General features: G+C 37.7%; 1 protein-coding gene across 1 annotated transcript in view; it reads left to right on the plus strand.

The window, feature by feature from the left end:
* Nucleotides 1-600: 600 nt before the first annotated feature.
* Nucleotides 601-14,978, plus strand: part of LOC116412930 (doublesex- and mab-3-related transcription factor A2) — a 36,855-nt gene continuing 22,477 nt past the window's right edge. Inside the window, exons 1-3 of the mRNA XM_052893533.1 lie at nt 601-1,036; nt 6,506-6,667; nt 8,150-8,267. Of these exons, the coding sequence (XP_052749493.1) occupies nt 932-1,036; nt 6,506-6,667; nt 8,150-8,267 (385 nt within the window). The 5' untranslated portion in view covers nt 601-931. The remainder of the gene's footprint in view (nt 1,037-6,505; nt 6,668-8,149; nt 8,268-14,978) is intronic.

Below are 14,978 nucleotides of genomic sequence, written 5' to 3' on the forward strand. Positions count from 1 at the left end.
GGCAAAAGAATTGTTTTGATAGGGCAGAAGCCATCATTAAGCGATTCCAAAAAAGCAAATCTGTCTAATTTTCTTGGGGCATTTCATTTTAAGGGCATTGGGTGTTTCAAAGTATGGCATTGCCTCTCAATGCTACAGTCATGTATAGGTAGTAAAGCTTCATCAAGAAAGACACGTCAACAACGTAAGAAATATCAAGTGGTGTCACAATAAATTAGAGAGGCGGCTTCATACGATCACAATGTATTTACAATCGGATATTTCGATCTCATTATCAAACAATGCCCTCGAAACTCCATATTGACCTCAGCCGCCAGTGAGTACTGTAGCGTACCGTGGCACCGTCGCACCGGCGGAACAATCGAACAAAACCTCAACAATAAACATTAAAAAAGATTGGAATCCTCGACGCGAATAACAAACATAATTGTGTTTTTTGTGCTTCACTCAATAGAGCTTTGTCCGGTAACAAAAACTGGCTCTCAAAAAAGTCACCTTTATAAATTAAGTTTCAGCATTCACGAACACCAATCCGGCGCGGAGGGCGGGAACAGCTCGCGCCGCCATTGGCCCTTACAGGCCTCTCATCTGACTACATTTTATATAACCGGATGATACAACATATACAGTTAACACTATAGAGGGAGTGGGACGCAGCTAGCGCATGTATACAGTGTGTCGTTTCGCACTCGCGCCCTCTCTGTCCCGCGGCCCGTCCCCGGCAACTGTCAGTTTGTCCGCGTGCCGAAAATGAAGCAACAGTGTTGGTAACAACTCGCCGCGGAGCGTCGCCTCTACTGTAGCGCGTTCTATTTTTGAATTGACGTTTGACAGTTGCAGTGTTGCCAGTTGGCTTGAAAATGTTTGGTAGTTTTAGGGTGTGAAAGAAAGCTTTATACGAACGGTTTACCTTTGATTTGTTTGTTATATTATGGAAATGTCGCTTCCGAACGGTGTCGATGTGTCACAGCTGGTGCAGCATCCCGTGTTGGCCGCGTTACCGCCCTTCTTCCTCAGAGCTTCGGAGAGATACCAGGTAAACATACTTATGGATGAATATTCTATACGTATTAGATAGGTAGGCTTATTTAATATCCTCATTTACTAATCTAACAGCATAGGACTGGCATAATAGTTTGCTGTTTAAAAATGGCAATGCTTGATGGGTATTGTGGACGTCATAGTATATTCGGTGGTGTCAATGGTTACTGTCTCTGTTTAGGCCACGGTTACCACTTGCCATCAGGTGGACAGGCAGCTTGCTTGTATTAAAATTCAATCCACAGATAGAGGTGTTCAACTCAGGGATATACAGTGATTTGCTACATATCTAGATATCTACCTACTAATAACTTTATAAATATTGATACATAGATAGATAATTTATTTGCATTACTTACAGCACACAAATAACAATACAAACATACACAGTAAAAAGTGATAAAAGAATGAAAAACAAATAAAGCAACCTTAAAAAAAAGCGAAATATATAAAATAACAATTTCCTTCTGTCATTCGTGTACCACAGTAATATAAAATGGTCACAACTCAGCTTTTTGCTTTGCCCTCAAAAGAGCAAAATACTGATATTCTGTTGTGGCCAAGAGTTAGTCTCGCTGGAAGGTAGGTAATGATATTTGCAACATGAAATCACTCTAAAACATTCAATTTATATATTAAACTAGCTGACTCGGCAAACGTTGTTTTACCATATACATTATTTCTAGAACTATACATGAAAATTTATCCTACTACAATTATTATATTCGATTTTCATCTTACAACCCTATTGCGGCATATAAAAATCGCGATTAAAAAACAGGGATTGATCGTAAAAGCGTGAAAATTTGAATTTGTTTGTATTTTTCAATGCTAAATCATATTAAAACAAAAATAAAAAAAAAAATGGTCAAAAATATTTGGCGTGGGTAACCCTTATCATTGAGGGGTATGAAAAATAGATGTTGGCCGATTCTCAGACCTACCCGATATGCACACAAAATTTCATAAAAATCGGTAAAGCCGTTTCGAAGGAGTTTGGTGACAAACACCGCGACACGAGAATTTTATATATTAGCTTTAAATTCCATGGCAATAAAAAGGATGTTCTATTTTTTTTTTTATTAAATTTAGTGATGAAGTATCTAATTACGTCTGGTGTCGGCAAATGAAGTACAAAATGATTTATGTATTTAATTAAATTATTGAAAAAAGAAATCGATATTTGTGCGAGGATTTTGTATTGCACATTTTGTTACAATAAAGTACCTATTTAAAAAAATATCTATTAAACGAGATATATATTAAAATATAAATAATTTAATTATTATTAATATATATTAAAATATATATTAAACGCAATAGGCAATACTTTTTTTATGCAACGTCGAATGACAAACAAGCTGATGGGAAGTGATAACCGTCGCCTATAGACATGAGCGGTACCATGAACATAACAGAGTATACTGTTTCGCCCACGACTCTATCCAATGATTTGTCGCAACGTTTTCTATCAATTTACTCTCTTTTCATTTAACAGTTTCCTCTTGTCGGTGCAACTAATTCATGCATCTTCTTCCAGCCAGCTCTATCCCAGGCCATATCCTTGACCTCCCTATACGACATGACGCCTAGTGTTTCTTTTATCTGTCCCATGTAGTTATTCCTCGGTTATTATTTATTCCGTTATTTGCTATTTTAAAGATATTTATTTTATTAATTTATTTAATTATTTAAGAAATTGGCTGTAACATATTGAGAGATTGACACAATTGATCCTAGAAGGGTTCCTTTTTCTTTTTTTAAAAAGTGTTTGAATGAATAAGTGTACTTTATTTGCATTATACAATATAGGTAATAAACAAGACAATTAATAAATATAACGATACAGTTGTATGAGTACAGTAAAAAGTGTAGATACTTGAGACTTCGTTTTGCGTGACATATCTCATCAAAGTTTGTATTAGAACATGAAATTTTAAATATTTAATTTGATATTAATTATGAATATAGGTAACTGTAGGGGAAAGGGATTGTTAGTAATGAGGTGTAATAGCCGCATTGCTAGCAATATACCCTATCAGATCGGCCTCCACGCGGTTCCCCCTGGAAACCATCATGATTAATTCTTGGCGAATTCAACATGTTGGGCCAACTGACCTGCATTCATTCTCACCTATCATCTTCCGCTGGTGCTCCGCCAGCGTATACCGTTAGCGCAGGCGGAGTTACCATTCCATTATCATCCATAAAAAAAAAATAGGTAACTACAACTAAGACTTTTTTTTATGCAACTTAGAATGGCATACAAGCTGACGGCCCACCTGGTGGAAAGTGGCAACCGTCGCCTATAGACATGAACATTCTTGATTCCTAGATATAAAATATAAAGTATGTAAAACGCCGACGGCCGCGACGACTGCATTAGCGGTGCGTAAATTTGAATTCGTAAAAATACTTGTAAACTCTTAGAAATACGTAGGATAATGGAATGTTTTGTACAATTATGTATCTTTTTTCGTGAACGTCTACCTATTAGCGACGGTTACCACTTTCCATCCGGTGGGCCGTCAGCTTGTTAGCCATTTTAAGTTGCATAAAAAATACAAACGTGTGTGAAAAATTATTGAAATTTTTTGACAATATAAATTGAAAATATAAGACAGATAACAAAAAAGGGCCGCTTGTGCTGTACTAAATGTATGTAAAACATACTACTTCGTTTGAACTTTTATATATTTAAAGATTTTATCTCAGAAAAAAAATCGATTTTAATTGTGAAGTAATTGCGAAACCGTGTGAAGATCGACCTGATAGGGTATATTGCCAACAAAGGGCCTGGTAGTCCACTGATAATCCCTTCTCCCCGGTACACGTAGGCTTCGAACATAGGACACTGGGGGAAGGGATTGCTAGTAATGGGGAGGTTAGTCCCCATTGCTATCAATATACCGTATCAGGTCGACCTCCACGCGGTTCCCCCTGGAAACTATCGTGACTAATTTATCTTTGAATTAGCCACGATGCGCTAACTGACCTGCCTTTTCATCCTCACCTATCACCTCTCACTAGTGCCCCGCCAGTGTATACCGATAGCGTAGGCGGGGTTACCGTGCCATTTTCATCCATTAAAAAAAACATAGGACATTGATTATCGCGAGTAAAGTCACTGGAAGCAACTAGTATCTATTATATTCGTGAAAGGTAATTGTTAATATTAGCACTTCCCTATTCGCGTTCACACCATACATATTGCATTACAACACCCATTCAAAGTGTTACAAATAACACGGCAATTACGTAACGCGACTCTGCAATGTTACATTGTGCGATCGCGTGTTACAATCGGCCACTGTCGCTGTAACGCGATAGCTTCGTTTCTAATGATACGGTAGGCGTTTTATTAAATTATAATGGGGTATTTTATTGTGACTGGGAAATAGTAGCAGATATTTGTGTATGCGTAGAGGAGCGGTTACATTTTCATAAAAAAAAAAAAAAAAACTATGTAACAATGTATTGTTTATTAATTGTTAAAACCATACGTAGACTCGTCCTTGAATGGTAAGGGCTTTGATTCATTTTTAACTTGGCGTTGCATTAGACGATTTACGTTTTTTTTTTATATCAGGTGGTCTACCATGAAATGAAATTCCGAATTTTCGCGCTCAATTTCGTGGTTTTGTTCGTACCGAAATCGACCCTGTAAATGGAGCTTAACTTTTCGTTCATCATAAATCCTATCATAAAAGTTCAATGGAACGATATTTTAATATTTTTAAACGGTACGTATCATGTAATTTTAGCATCAAATTTTTGTTTCGTTCGGGTCCGAAATTTCGGAAAACATTTTGTGGTAGGCTCTCAGGAAGGCGGCAAACAAGTAGGTATACAGCCCGTCTGATGGTAAATGGTCACTTTAGTCTATGGACAAATGTTTGTAAATAAGTTTGTTTGAATTAAGGTGATTTGAATCATTTATTGTGATCAGGATTGATAGATTTTTAAACGATTTAAAAAAAAAGTTTACCAATTTGATTGTATTTTTTTTTGTTTCTGACCTCATAACTCCGTCAGTTGTAAGCAGATTTGAAAAAAATTCTTACAGATTGGTGCGATAGAAATTTTATTAAAATTCGTTCATTTTTCTTTTTCAAATCATTCATAACCTTCAAGAAAAGAGTATATTCCTTTTTAAAAGGCCGGCAGCACACCTGCAATGCCGCTGGTGTTGTAAGTGATCATGGGCGGCGGTAGTCACTTAACATTAGGTGAGCCACATGCTCGTTTGCCCTCTGTGTTGTAAAAAAAAAAAATCCGTTTTAAAAATCAATATAACTGGTTTTGCCACAATTAAAGTCGATTTCTTTTGTTTCCTTTTTTTTGGTATTGCATTAAACATGTATTTAATTTACCATATTAAAGTCATGCTGCTTAAATGCTATTTTTTATTATACCTACTAAATTTTTTTAACAAATCTACATCATTTTACTTACTCTTATCCATTCACAAATTTGTGTTTGATTTTTACCACGTTTTGCCAAAGCACAGATAATATAGACACCTAATAAGCAACCTAACAAGACACCTAATAAAGTGGTATTTCGCGGCTCACTTTTGGCCACAACTGAATATCAGTGTTTTGCTCTTTTTAGGGCAAAGCAAAAAGCTGAGTTGTGGCCATTTTGTATTATTGTGGCACACGCGTGAAGAAAAAAAAAATTGTTACTAATTTTATGCATTCTGATTTTGTTTTTGATTTTTTTTTTTTTATTTTTGTACATGTATCATTTATTTATCTTTTTTCACTTTGTATTTGTGTGTATTGTTGTTGTGTCTTGTACTGTTTGTGTGCTGTAAGTAATGCATATAAATTATCTATCTATCTATCTATCTAATGCTATATTAGTAGCCAAAGTGAATAACGAAAAAAGAGCCCTTCGTTTAAATTCTCATCCGGATTTAATTGTTTTTGTAACAATTGGTAAAATCCATGTTGGTTTCACGATTAATGCAACGGTTTTATTATTAAGTAAAGTAAACTTTAATATGAATTTAGAATGAGGAATTTTATGAATCAGCGTTTTAAAGTAGGTAATACAATACATCTCATCCTTCACGTGTATTTTGTTCGTTTCAAATGTTGTAAATACTTGCTGCGCCGCGTGGACGTCGACCTGATTGGGGTATATTGCTAGCAATAGGGATGTTAGACCCCATAACTAACAATCCTTTTCTCCTAGCATTCCAGCTTATTGACAGAGAGTAGAAATAACGAAGTGAAATAGAAGTACCGAATCAGATGGCTTTTCCATAAAGTCTCACTCTAGTTTTTGCATTTTGAGCCAGAGACTGTCTTGCACCAAAAACTCCGAGTACTAATTAGTTTCAAGTATTGTACTAGTGTGTGCTGGATCTAGTCTTATAATTTATTAATTAATCATATATGGGTCACCGCGACCATCGCCCCCATCAAGCAGATAATGGTACTACAACATTAACCAGTCGACCTTTGTCCCTCACCAGAGGACGCCCAAATGCGCCCGATGCCGCAATCACGGCGTCGTTTCGGCCCTTAAAGGACACAAGCGCTACTGCCGCTGGCGGGACTGTGCTTGCGCCAAATGCACCCTTATCGCTGAACGACAACGCGTGATGGCCGCTCAAGTATGTTATAAGGTATAAATACTTTCTAAATAAAGCCTTAACACGAAGCAGCGAAGTGCCTTCCCGCCGCTGGAGGACAGCGCATTATTGCTGCACGGGTATGTTAAAACTTTTAATATAAATTAAGGAAGTCTCGTCGCTGAGTAACAGCGCGTTACGTTATCTGCGCAGCACAGGTATGTGATATAAAGACTTTCTATGATCATGGGCGGCGGTAGTCACTTACCATCAGGTGAGCCGCATGCTCGTTTGCCCCCCTGTGTTGTAAAAAATATTTTGTCTGATTTTTGTTTTGCTTTGTATAAATACAATTAGTTGTTAATAAAGCTTTTTTTTCTTTCTTAATAAATAAATTCTTAACACAAACCAGAGTAGGTAGTAGTGATCTCAGTCCAGAGCACGAGCCGAGCTTGTAGCGTGCTATATCTCTACAGGTATGTACTCTCCAAATAAACACTTCATTCGAAGCAATTTACTTTTTTTTTCTGCAACTTAGAATAGCAAACAACCTGATGGAAAGTGGTAACCGTCGCCTATAGACATAAGCAGTACCACGCACATAACAGAGTATACTGTTTCACCCATGATACCCCCCATGCGTTGCCATTCCTCAGTGGACTCAGGTGTTATTCCTCTGTACCCTGAAAATTTACTGCCATATCCCATCCTTCAAAGCGAAACACAGCCATGCAAACACAACTGCTTCACGGTTGAAACACGAATGAGACAGAGGTACCCAAGCAATCGACTTTTGTACAAAGTCTCTCTCTGGTAAACGTTGTACAAAAGTTTACTGATTGTGATAAAAAGTAGCTTTTATCTCTCTCTATCCCATATAGTAAGTGTATACCGAATTTCACAGTCATTGGTTAAGGTTCTATAAGGCAACAAACAAACTCACGTTCACATTTATAATATTAGTAAGGCCAGCATTAGTTACACGTTACGTTTTTAAGTTTTAATATTTATCAAACACAAGGCACGCTGTGGTCGCCTATAAATGTAAGAACAGTTAGATCTAATCTACCAGTGTATTGTATTGAAATGTTTCATTGCATCTTATGTTGGTGATCCTATAAATAAATAAATAAGTATTAGTCTGTCCTTACATATAATTTTTCATACAACTTAGAATGTCAGACAAAGCTGACACCCACCTAATGGAATGTGGTAACCTGTCTAATTTCACGCCAAGACCCTCACGGGGTAAGCATAGAGAACCGACTGTCAAATGTCTCTATTATTCATAAGTCTTTTCATGCATACACGCTGGTTTAGATGACTCTTGACTCTTGACAGGAGTCAAGGATCTTCAGAAAGATATACACACGTGGTTGATTCCTGATAAATTTTAGTGATTCTTCCTTCTTCTGCTTTTATTAGCACTCCGCTAGCCTCTGCTAATAGTGCATGCGGAGTCACCATACCACTTTCATCATATTTAAAGATGTGACAAATCTGATGGTCTACTTTTGTTCGCAGGTGGCGCTCCGTCGGCAACAGGCACAGGAGGAGAACGAGGCACGGGAACTGAACCTGTTATACGCCGGACAGGCGTCAGCCCCGCATCACTACACCGACATACCCGACGAAACACCGGGTGAGTGTACATTCTTCACTACTAGTACTTAATGAGTGGCGTCCTCTAGTGCCAAGAGTTTCAAAGCCACTTTCGTTAAACATGAAGACCTAGTATTTTATTTATATAGTTGTGTTGTGTTATGCGGCGCACGTTAGAAAAGCTCCCAAATATTTTTAAAAATAATTATCAAATTTCAGCCAGTGTGCCTACAAAATACTTTAATTAATTTGAAACCTGAACCTTGGAGGGGAAGGGATTGTTAGTAATGGGGTCTAACTGTCTCATTGCTAACAATACACCCTATCAGGTCGACTTCCACTCGGTTGCCCCTGGAAACCATCGTGGTTAATTTTAGTGCAATTCGTCACGATGGGCTATCTGACCTGCTTTCACCTGCGACCCGTAAGAGACGGGTACCCTGCCAGCGTATACTGATAACGCAGACGGGGTTACCATTCCGTTATCACTGAATAAATTGTCTTTCTTTTTTTCTCCTGAATCACTCTGGCTGGCTGGCTCGAATGGCTGGAAAATAGCCATGTAATATTTAAAAAAAAAAAAGAAAAAGAATTGTTTGATTTTTTTAAAACATTCTTCCATCTCTTAATGTAATATTTAATAACTATAAATTTAGTATGTAAATAGATACAAAAACACTAGTGGAACTATAAAAGTGGTATCATTTTGGAGTACAAAGTCTATACAGTGGTAAAAACTGTATGAAAATCCATCACCTAGTTTTTGAGACTATCGTGCAAACAAACAGACACGACGAGGAAATTTGTTTTATAATATATAATATGACAACAATGGTGAGACAGGGGTGATAAAATTGTCAATTCATAGCAGGCTAGTGTATAGAAAATGTTACACGGCCGTATAACACAACCAAATTCAGATACAACCTGCTTGCATACTTTCAACATCAACTGTGTCGAATATATAATCTAGTAATGTAAAATTTGTTATTGACAAATAATTGACATATCAAACATTTTCTATATACTAGCCTGCTATGAATTGAGAAAAATAGCAACTGATGGTGTATATTCCGTCCTCTTTTTACTAATTATATTTGAATTTAAGAAGAAAGGAGGCAACCATATGATTTACAGTTTTTATTTTGTCATTACTTCTATGTAATTTCTTGTTCTTAGATCATGTCACATTTAAATTGTGACAAAAAACAATAGTGATCGTAATTTTTATTGAATGCGTGTATTTGTTAATACTATATCAAAGTGCGTAATTATTCATTCGGCCTACGAGGAGGCCCGACGAGACATGCAAGAATACCAAAGTGATAATTCAATCTCGCTTGATTTCCGCCACTTCCTCTCGTAAACGAGGGCGTTTCCGTTCAAGTCACACGTAATTGCAAGTTCGCGCCGTAATCTGAGGAGGCTGACAGTGAACATTTTCTATATTAAGCCCCACTTAACAGGGAAATGACGATAAACTTACTGAAGACTTGATAAATTTAAATATAAACCATATATTTTGAAGCGACTTCTAAAATATTTATTATAAATATTAGTTCTCATTTCGGGTGTATTTCTTTTTAATGTTTCGTTACCTCATAACTTCGTCAGTTTTGAACCGGTTTGGAAAATTATTTTTTCGAAATAAACAATACCAGAGGTGTAGCAGTTAATTCGCTGCAGCACATGCTGAGTGGCGGCCATGTTGGCAATAACAAATGTAAAGTTTTTTTCTTTCTATTGAATAATTAATGTAACTCTTTTTGTTATTGGCAATAAATGTTTTCTCTCTTTCTTGCTTCTTCTACTTCTTTCTTTTTTTATCAGAAAGGGTATTTTTACAGATAAATTTAATAGAAATGTGAACAAAAACGATTCAGTAGTTTAGTTTTTAAATCAAATTCACTGACATTGTAACAATTGTTTTTTTTTAATGTTAATCATTATAAAATTGAGTACTGTTATAACGTACAAGAGAACAAAAGGTACAAATGTTCACATAAAAAAAAAAAAAAAACAGTTTATTACAGGAAAATAATACGACGATGTTGATAGTAGTAATGAAATAAATATATTTTATTTCAACTAGCTTTTAGCCCGTTATTGCGCACGCGTGGTATTAGAAAACCAATAAAACAGTTTACTTCTAGATAAAGCTGATTTTTACCACCGTACAACCCGCCATAAACCGCCGCCGCCAGAGGGAGACTTTGTACAAAAGTCAACTTCTTGGGTACCTCTGTCCCATTCATGTTTCTACCGGGAAGCAGTTGTGTTTGCATGGTTGTGTTTCGGTTTGAAGGGTGGGATATGGCATGAATTTACTGAGTACAGAGGCATAACGTCTAAGTCCTCAGGAATGGCAAGGCATGGGGAGTATCATGAGCGAAACAGTATACTCTGTTATGTCCACGGTACTGCTTATGTCTATAGGCGACGGTTACCACTTTCCATCATGTGGGTCGTTAGTTTGTGTGCTATTCTAAATTGTATAAAAAAAGATATATCTTTGCACATGTCTGAAAGTTTTGATCTGGAGGTGGTTCAGGGCTTTTTGCATCGGTGATAATGGAATGGTAACCCCACCTGCGCTATCGGTATACGTTGGCGAGGCGCCAGTGAGGGATGATAGGTGACGATGAAAGCAGGTCAGTTAGCCTATTGTGACAAATTCCACTAAGAATTAACCACTATGGTTTCCAGGGGGAACCACGTGGAGTTCGACCTGATAGGGTGTACTGCTGGCAATGGGTCAGTTAAAACCCTTTAATATCTCTCCCCCCCCCCCCCATGATTCACTGCTGAGCATTGCCCACAAATTGAGGACTTGTTAATTTTGTAAACGCATAAAAATTATTCAAATCTTTCACTAATCAGCAGTGAGGCCAACACAGCGACATTACCCCCTCGCAAGTTAACACACAGACTGAATTTCAAAACGTTTCACTCCAAAATAAAAGTATAAAAGTGCGGTGCCGCACAAAAGAACATTTAGCGGGGCGTGCCAATTAACTGGCGACAAAAGTGTCGAGTGTCGCCACTCGGTGTCGCGACACCGAGTGTCGCGGTGTCGCAGTGTCGCCAGGGGAAACAGACGCTGGAAAAAAGAAACGTACGTCCGCCCGCTTTGTTCTGCCGTTGGCTGCGAATTGAAAATGTTGCATTCGTAATAGCTGCACACTGTCGCGTAAATTTTAACATAGGTTAGAGTAATAATTTCCAAGTAACAGTGGCAAGAATATGAATGAAATAAGTAGATTTCGCTTTATACAATAACAACAGAATTAATATTGATCAGGTACACATATTATCCCGTGGGTGTCGTAATATCAGACTTTGTACAAAAGTCGATTGCTTGGGTACCTCTGTCCCATTCGTGTTTCAACCGTAAAGCAGTTGTGTTTGCATGGCTGTGCTTCGGTTTGAAGGGTGGGATATGGCGTGAATTTACTGAGTACGGAGTAATAACATCTGAGTCCTCGGGAATGGCAACGCATGGGGGTATCATGGGCGAAACAGTATACTGTGTTATGTCCATGGTACTGCTCATGTTTATAGGCGACGGTTACCATTTTCCATCAGGTGGGCCGTCAGCTTGTTTGCCATTCAAAGGTGTATAAAAAAAAAACTAATTATCTTTAAGAAAGGTGAAAGATTGGACAGCAGCGTTCCTCTTTAAACTCATCAAATCCTAACTGCGGTTGACAATCCGCCTGCCAAGCGTGGCAACTACTGGCTATGGACGCCTGCAATACTAGGGCTGTCATATGCGCATTGTCGACCCTGAAGAAACCTACCAGAGGAAGACTTTGTACAAGTCATTTGGCTTAGGCAGATCTGCCCCATTCGTGTTTCTAACGTGAAGCAGTTGTGTTTGCATGGTTGTGTTTCGGTTTTAAGGATGGGATATGGCGTGAATTTACAGGATATAGAGGAATAACACCTGACTCCTCCGGAATGGCAACGCTTAGGAGGTATCATGGGCGAAACAGTACACTCTGTTATGTCCATGGTACTGCTCACGTATATAGGCAACGGTTACCACATTCTATCAAGCGGACCGTCAAATAGTTTGCCATTATAAGTTAAATAAAAAAAAAATACTTAATATACCCTTTTTGAGGAACCTCATACTCTCTTTTTTCTCTCTCTACATCTCTAGGAAAAACTTCGGCAGTGAGCTCATTCCACAGCCTGAGAACATTTCTTTGAAACCGCACTGTACGTGACCAAATGATTGTAGCGTTTCGTATAAATACTTCCTTTTTTATTTGCGTCGAAACATTTTATTTTGCGTAGTATATAACTTGCAGCGTAGCTAAGTGTGTGCGGTGCAGCGGTTTGTGCAACACCCACATTGGTTAATTGCTCTCGCTTGCGTGTTGCACAAATGTTCATAATTCACTTTGCGTCATTAATTTGAACAGCCTCAAGCAACTCTGAATGCTACTAAATTATAAAAATGTTGTGAATTGCATTTTCTTTGAGGTGGCGGCCGGTTGGCGTGTTCGTTTCAATGCCAGTTTGTTAGAGTTCCCGGCAGGATTTAAATGTTTCCATTGATATTTTTCATAACTTCGTCCAATGTTTGTTTAATTAATATGAGTATTTCTTTAAATTTAACTAGTGAAAGAGTATGTTATGTTAATGTTAACATTTCGTTGACTAGTTGTAATAATATAAGTAGAATTTTAGTCAATTATTTATATAAGATTAATTTATATAACATTTATTGATTTTCGCAAATTTTGAATAAATGCAGAGAGTCAATAGATGCAAGTGGTTCAGGACTGTTCCTTATTGCAGTCTATGGTGGAGGCCTATGTTGAAAGTTGGTAGATAAAAGCTGCTAGACATAGATCTTCCCCATAAAGAAAGTTTTGCCAGTTGTTGCCACGCTTGATATTATGGATGGCAACCGCAGTTAGGTCTTGACCATGTTTTAAAAGGGACGCTGCCGTCTATTCCTCAACCATTAAGTTCCCTTAGTCGCTTCTTACAACGCCTACGGGAAAGGAAGGAATAGCCTATTCTATGCCGGAACCACACGTTGTAGATAATAATAACTTAGTTTAAATCCAGGAAGCGAATATAAAATTTGTGATGGCTATAAAAAGCTTTCATATATTTTTTTTATTTACATACGATAGTATGTTAAAGTTATTAAGTCACATGATGAGAAGATGGTAGGGCGGTGGTCGTGGAGGAGAAGGTGGGGGGAGGGGGGGGATCGGAGGAAGGGCGCGGTGCTTGTACTATAATAAATGTGACCACATTAGATGGCACATAACATTTCTCGGTTGCATACCGACGGACTGAGGAATCGTCGCGCGCGTGTCATAAGCGACAAGCGGAAACAAGGATATAAATGCACTCACGAGTTCATGGCCGTTATTTATTCTTTATTGCACTAAAACATACAGTAACAACAATAAGTTAATAACAATGTTAGCAAAGGTGAACTTATCTCTAAAAGAGATCTCTTCCAGTCAACCTAACACAGTAGCATAATACACAGTTATTTCTGATCCCTGAGGTATTTTCTTTTTGTTTCCTTTTAAGTGATTGTCTACTAAATATGATGAGAAATAAAATACAATAAAAAGAGTAGAATTAATAAGAATATCGAGATATATATTATGTAACAGTATAGAGTTAGAATATTAAGTATAATATATTAATAAGTAAGACTTGAATTTTTGTAATGGTTTCTAATTATAAAATTTCTTCAACTGGCCACGGGCCATGATTTAATATTAATCCTAAATCTATCATATTTACGATTTGGATACGACTTTCACTGTCATTTAGATATATTTTAATGAAAGTTCGTGTATACAATTTACATTTTATTCATTTGAGAAACCGAAGAATTTGTTTGTTTGTCATCAGTTGGCGCTTTAACGACTCAATCATTTTTATTTTTTATTTTATTATTAATATTCATAAAATTTTCCATAGACATTAGTATTTTTTTCGAGGTTTCACACGTTGATGTAACTAGATATCTTGTCCTTGTTATTTGATACCGATGGGACGGTGACAGATATAGGCCACTTTATATATTGGTTGTTCAACATATTTCGGTTACGATAACGAAATCGCGGGTAAAGGCTAGTTTTGTTTTAATAGGTGAAAAAGGAATGGTAATCCGCCTGCGCCATCAGTATACGCTAGCGGGGAATCAGTAGTAGATGATAGATGAGGATGAAGGCAGGTCAGTTGGCTCATAGTGACCAATTGAACAAAAATTAACCACGATGGTTTCCAGAGGCAAGCACGTGGAGGTCGACCTGATACGGTATCTTGCTAGCAATAGGACTAAGTAAAGACTAGTTATTACGAGTGGCATCGCTTGAGTACATGAATTGCGCCGCTAGTGTAGCGTTTGGCGATATTGCAACGATATTGCGGCGGGCGGCGCGCGTCGGAATGCCGCCTCCGTATATTGCCGCTACACTGTATTGCGGCGTTACGGTGCTGGGCCGGCGCGGGCGAGGGGACCAGTGGGGGGGGGGGATGTGATGTGCGGATATTCCTCTTTTATTATTTGACACCCTCGCTCTCATTGTGCGAGATATTTACACTTTCATACGGTTTCATTTTATTTTCCTGTGACAATTCCAGAATTTTATTACGTACAATAAACACATAGGCAGATTAAGAGATCCCGTGTCGCTTAGAGACTGTCTAAGTTCTAAAATACTTTTGTCTATGCAGCTTAGAATCTTAGTGTGGCAACAAGCTG

Source organism: Galleria mellonella, unplaced genomic scaffold (genome assembly GCF_026898425.1).
Source record: "Galleria mellonella isolate WM207_F2 unplaced genomic scaffold, CSIRO_AGI_GalMel_v1 utg176, whole genome shotgun sequence".
In the NCBI taxonomy this organism is placed as follows: domain Eukaryota; kingdom Metazoa; phylum Arthropoda; class Insecta; order Lepidoptera; family Pyralidae; genus Galleria; species Galleria mellonella.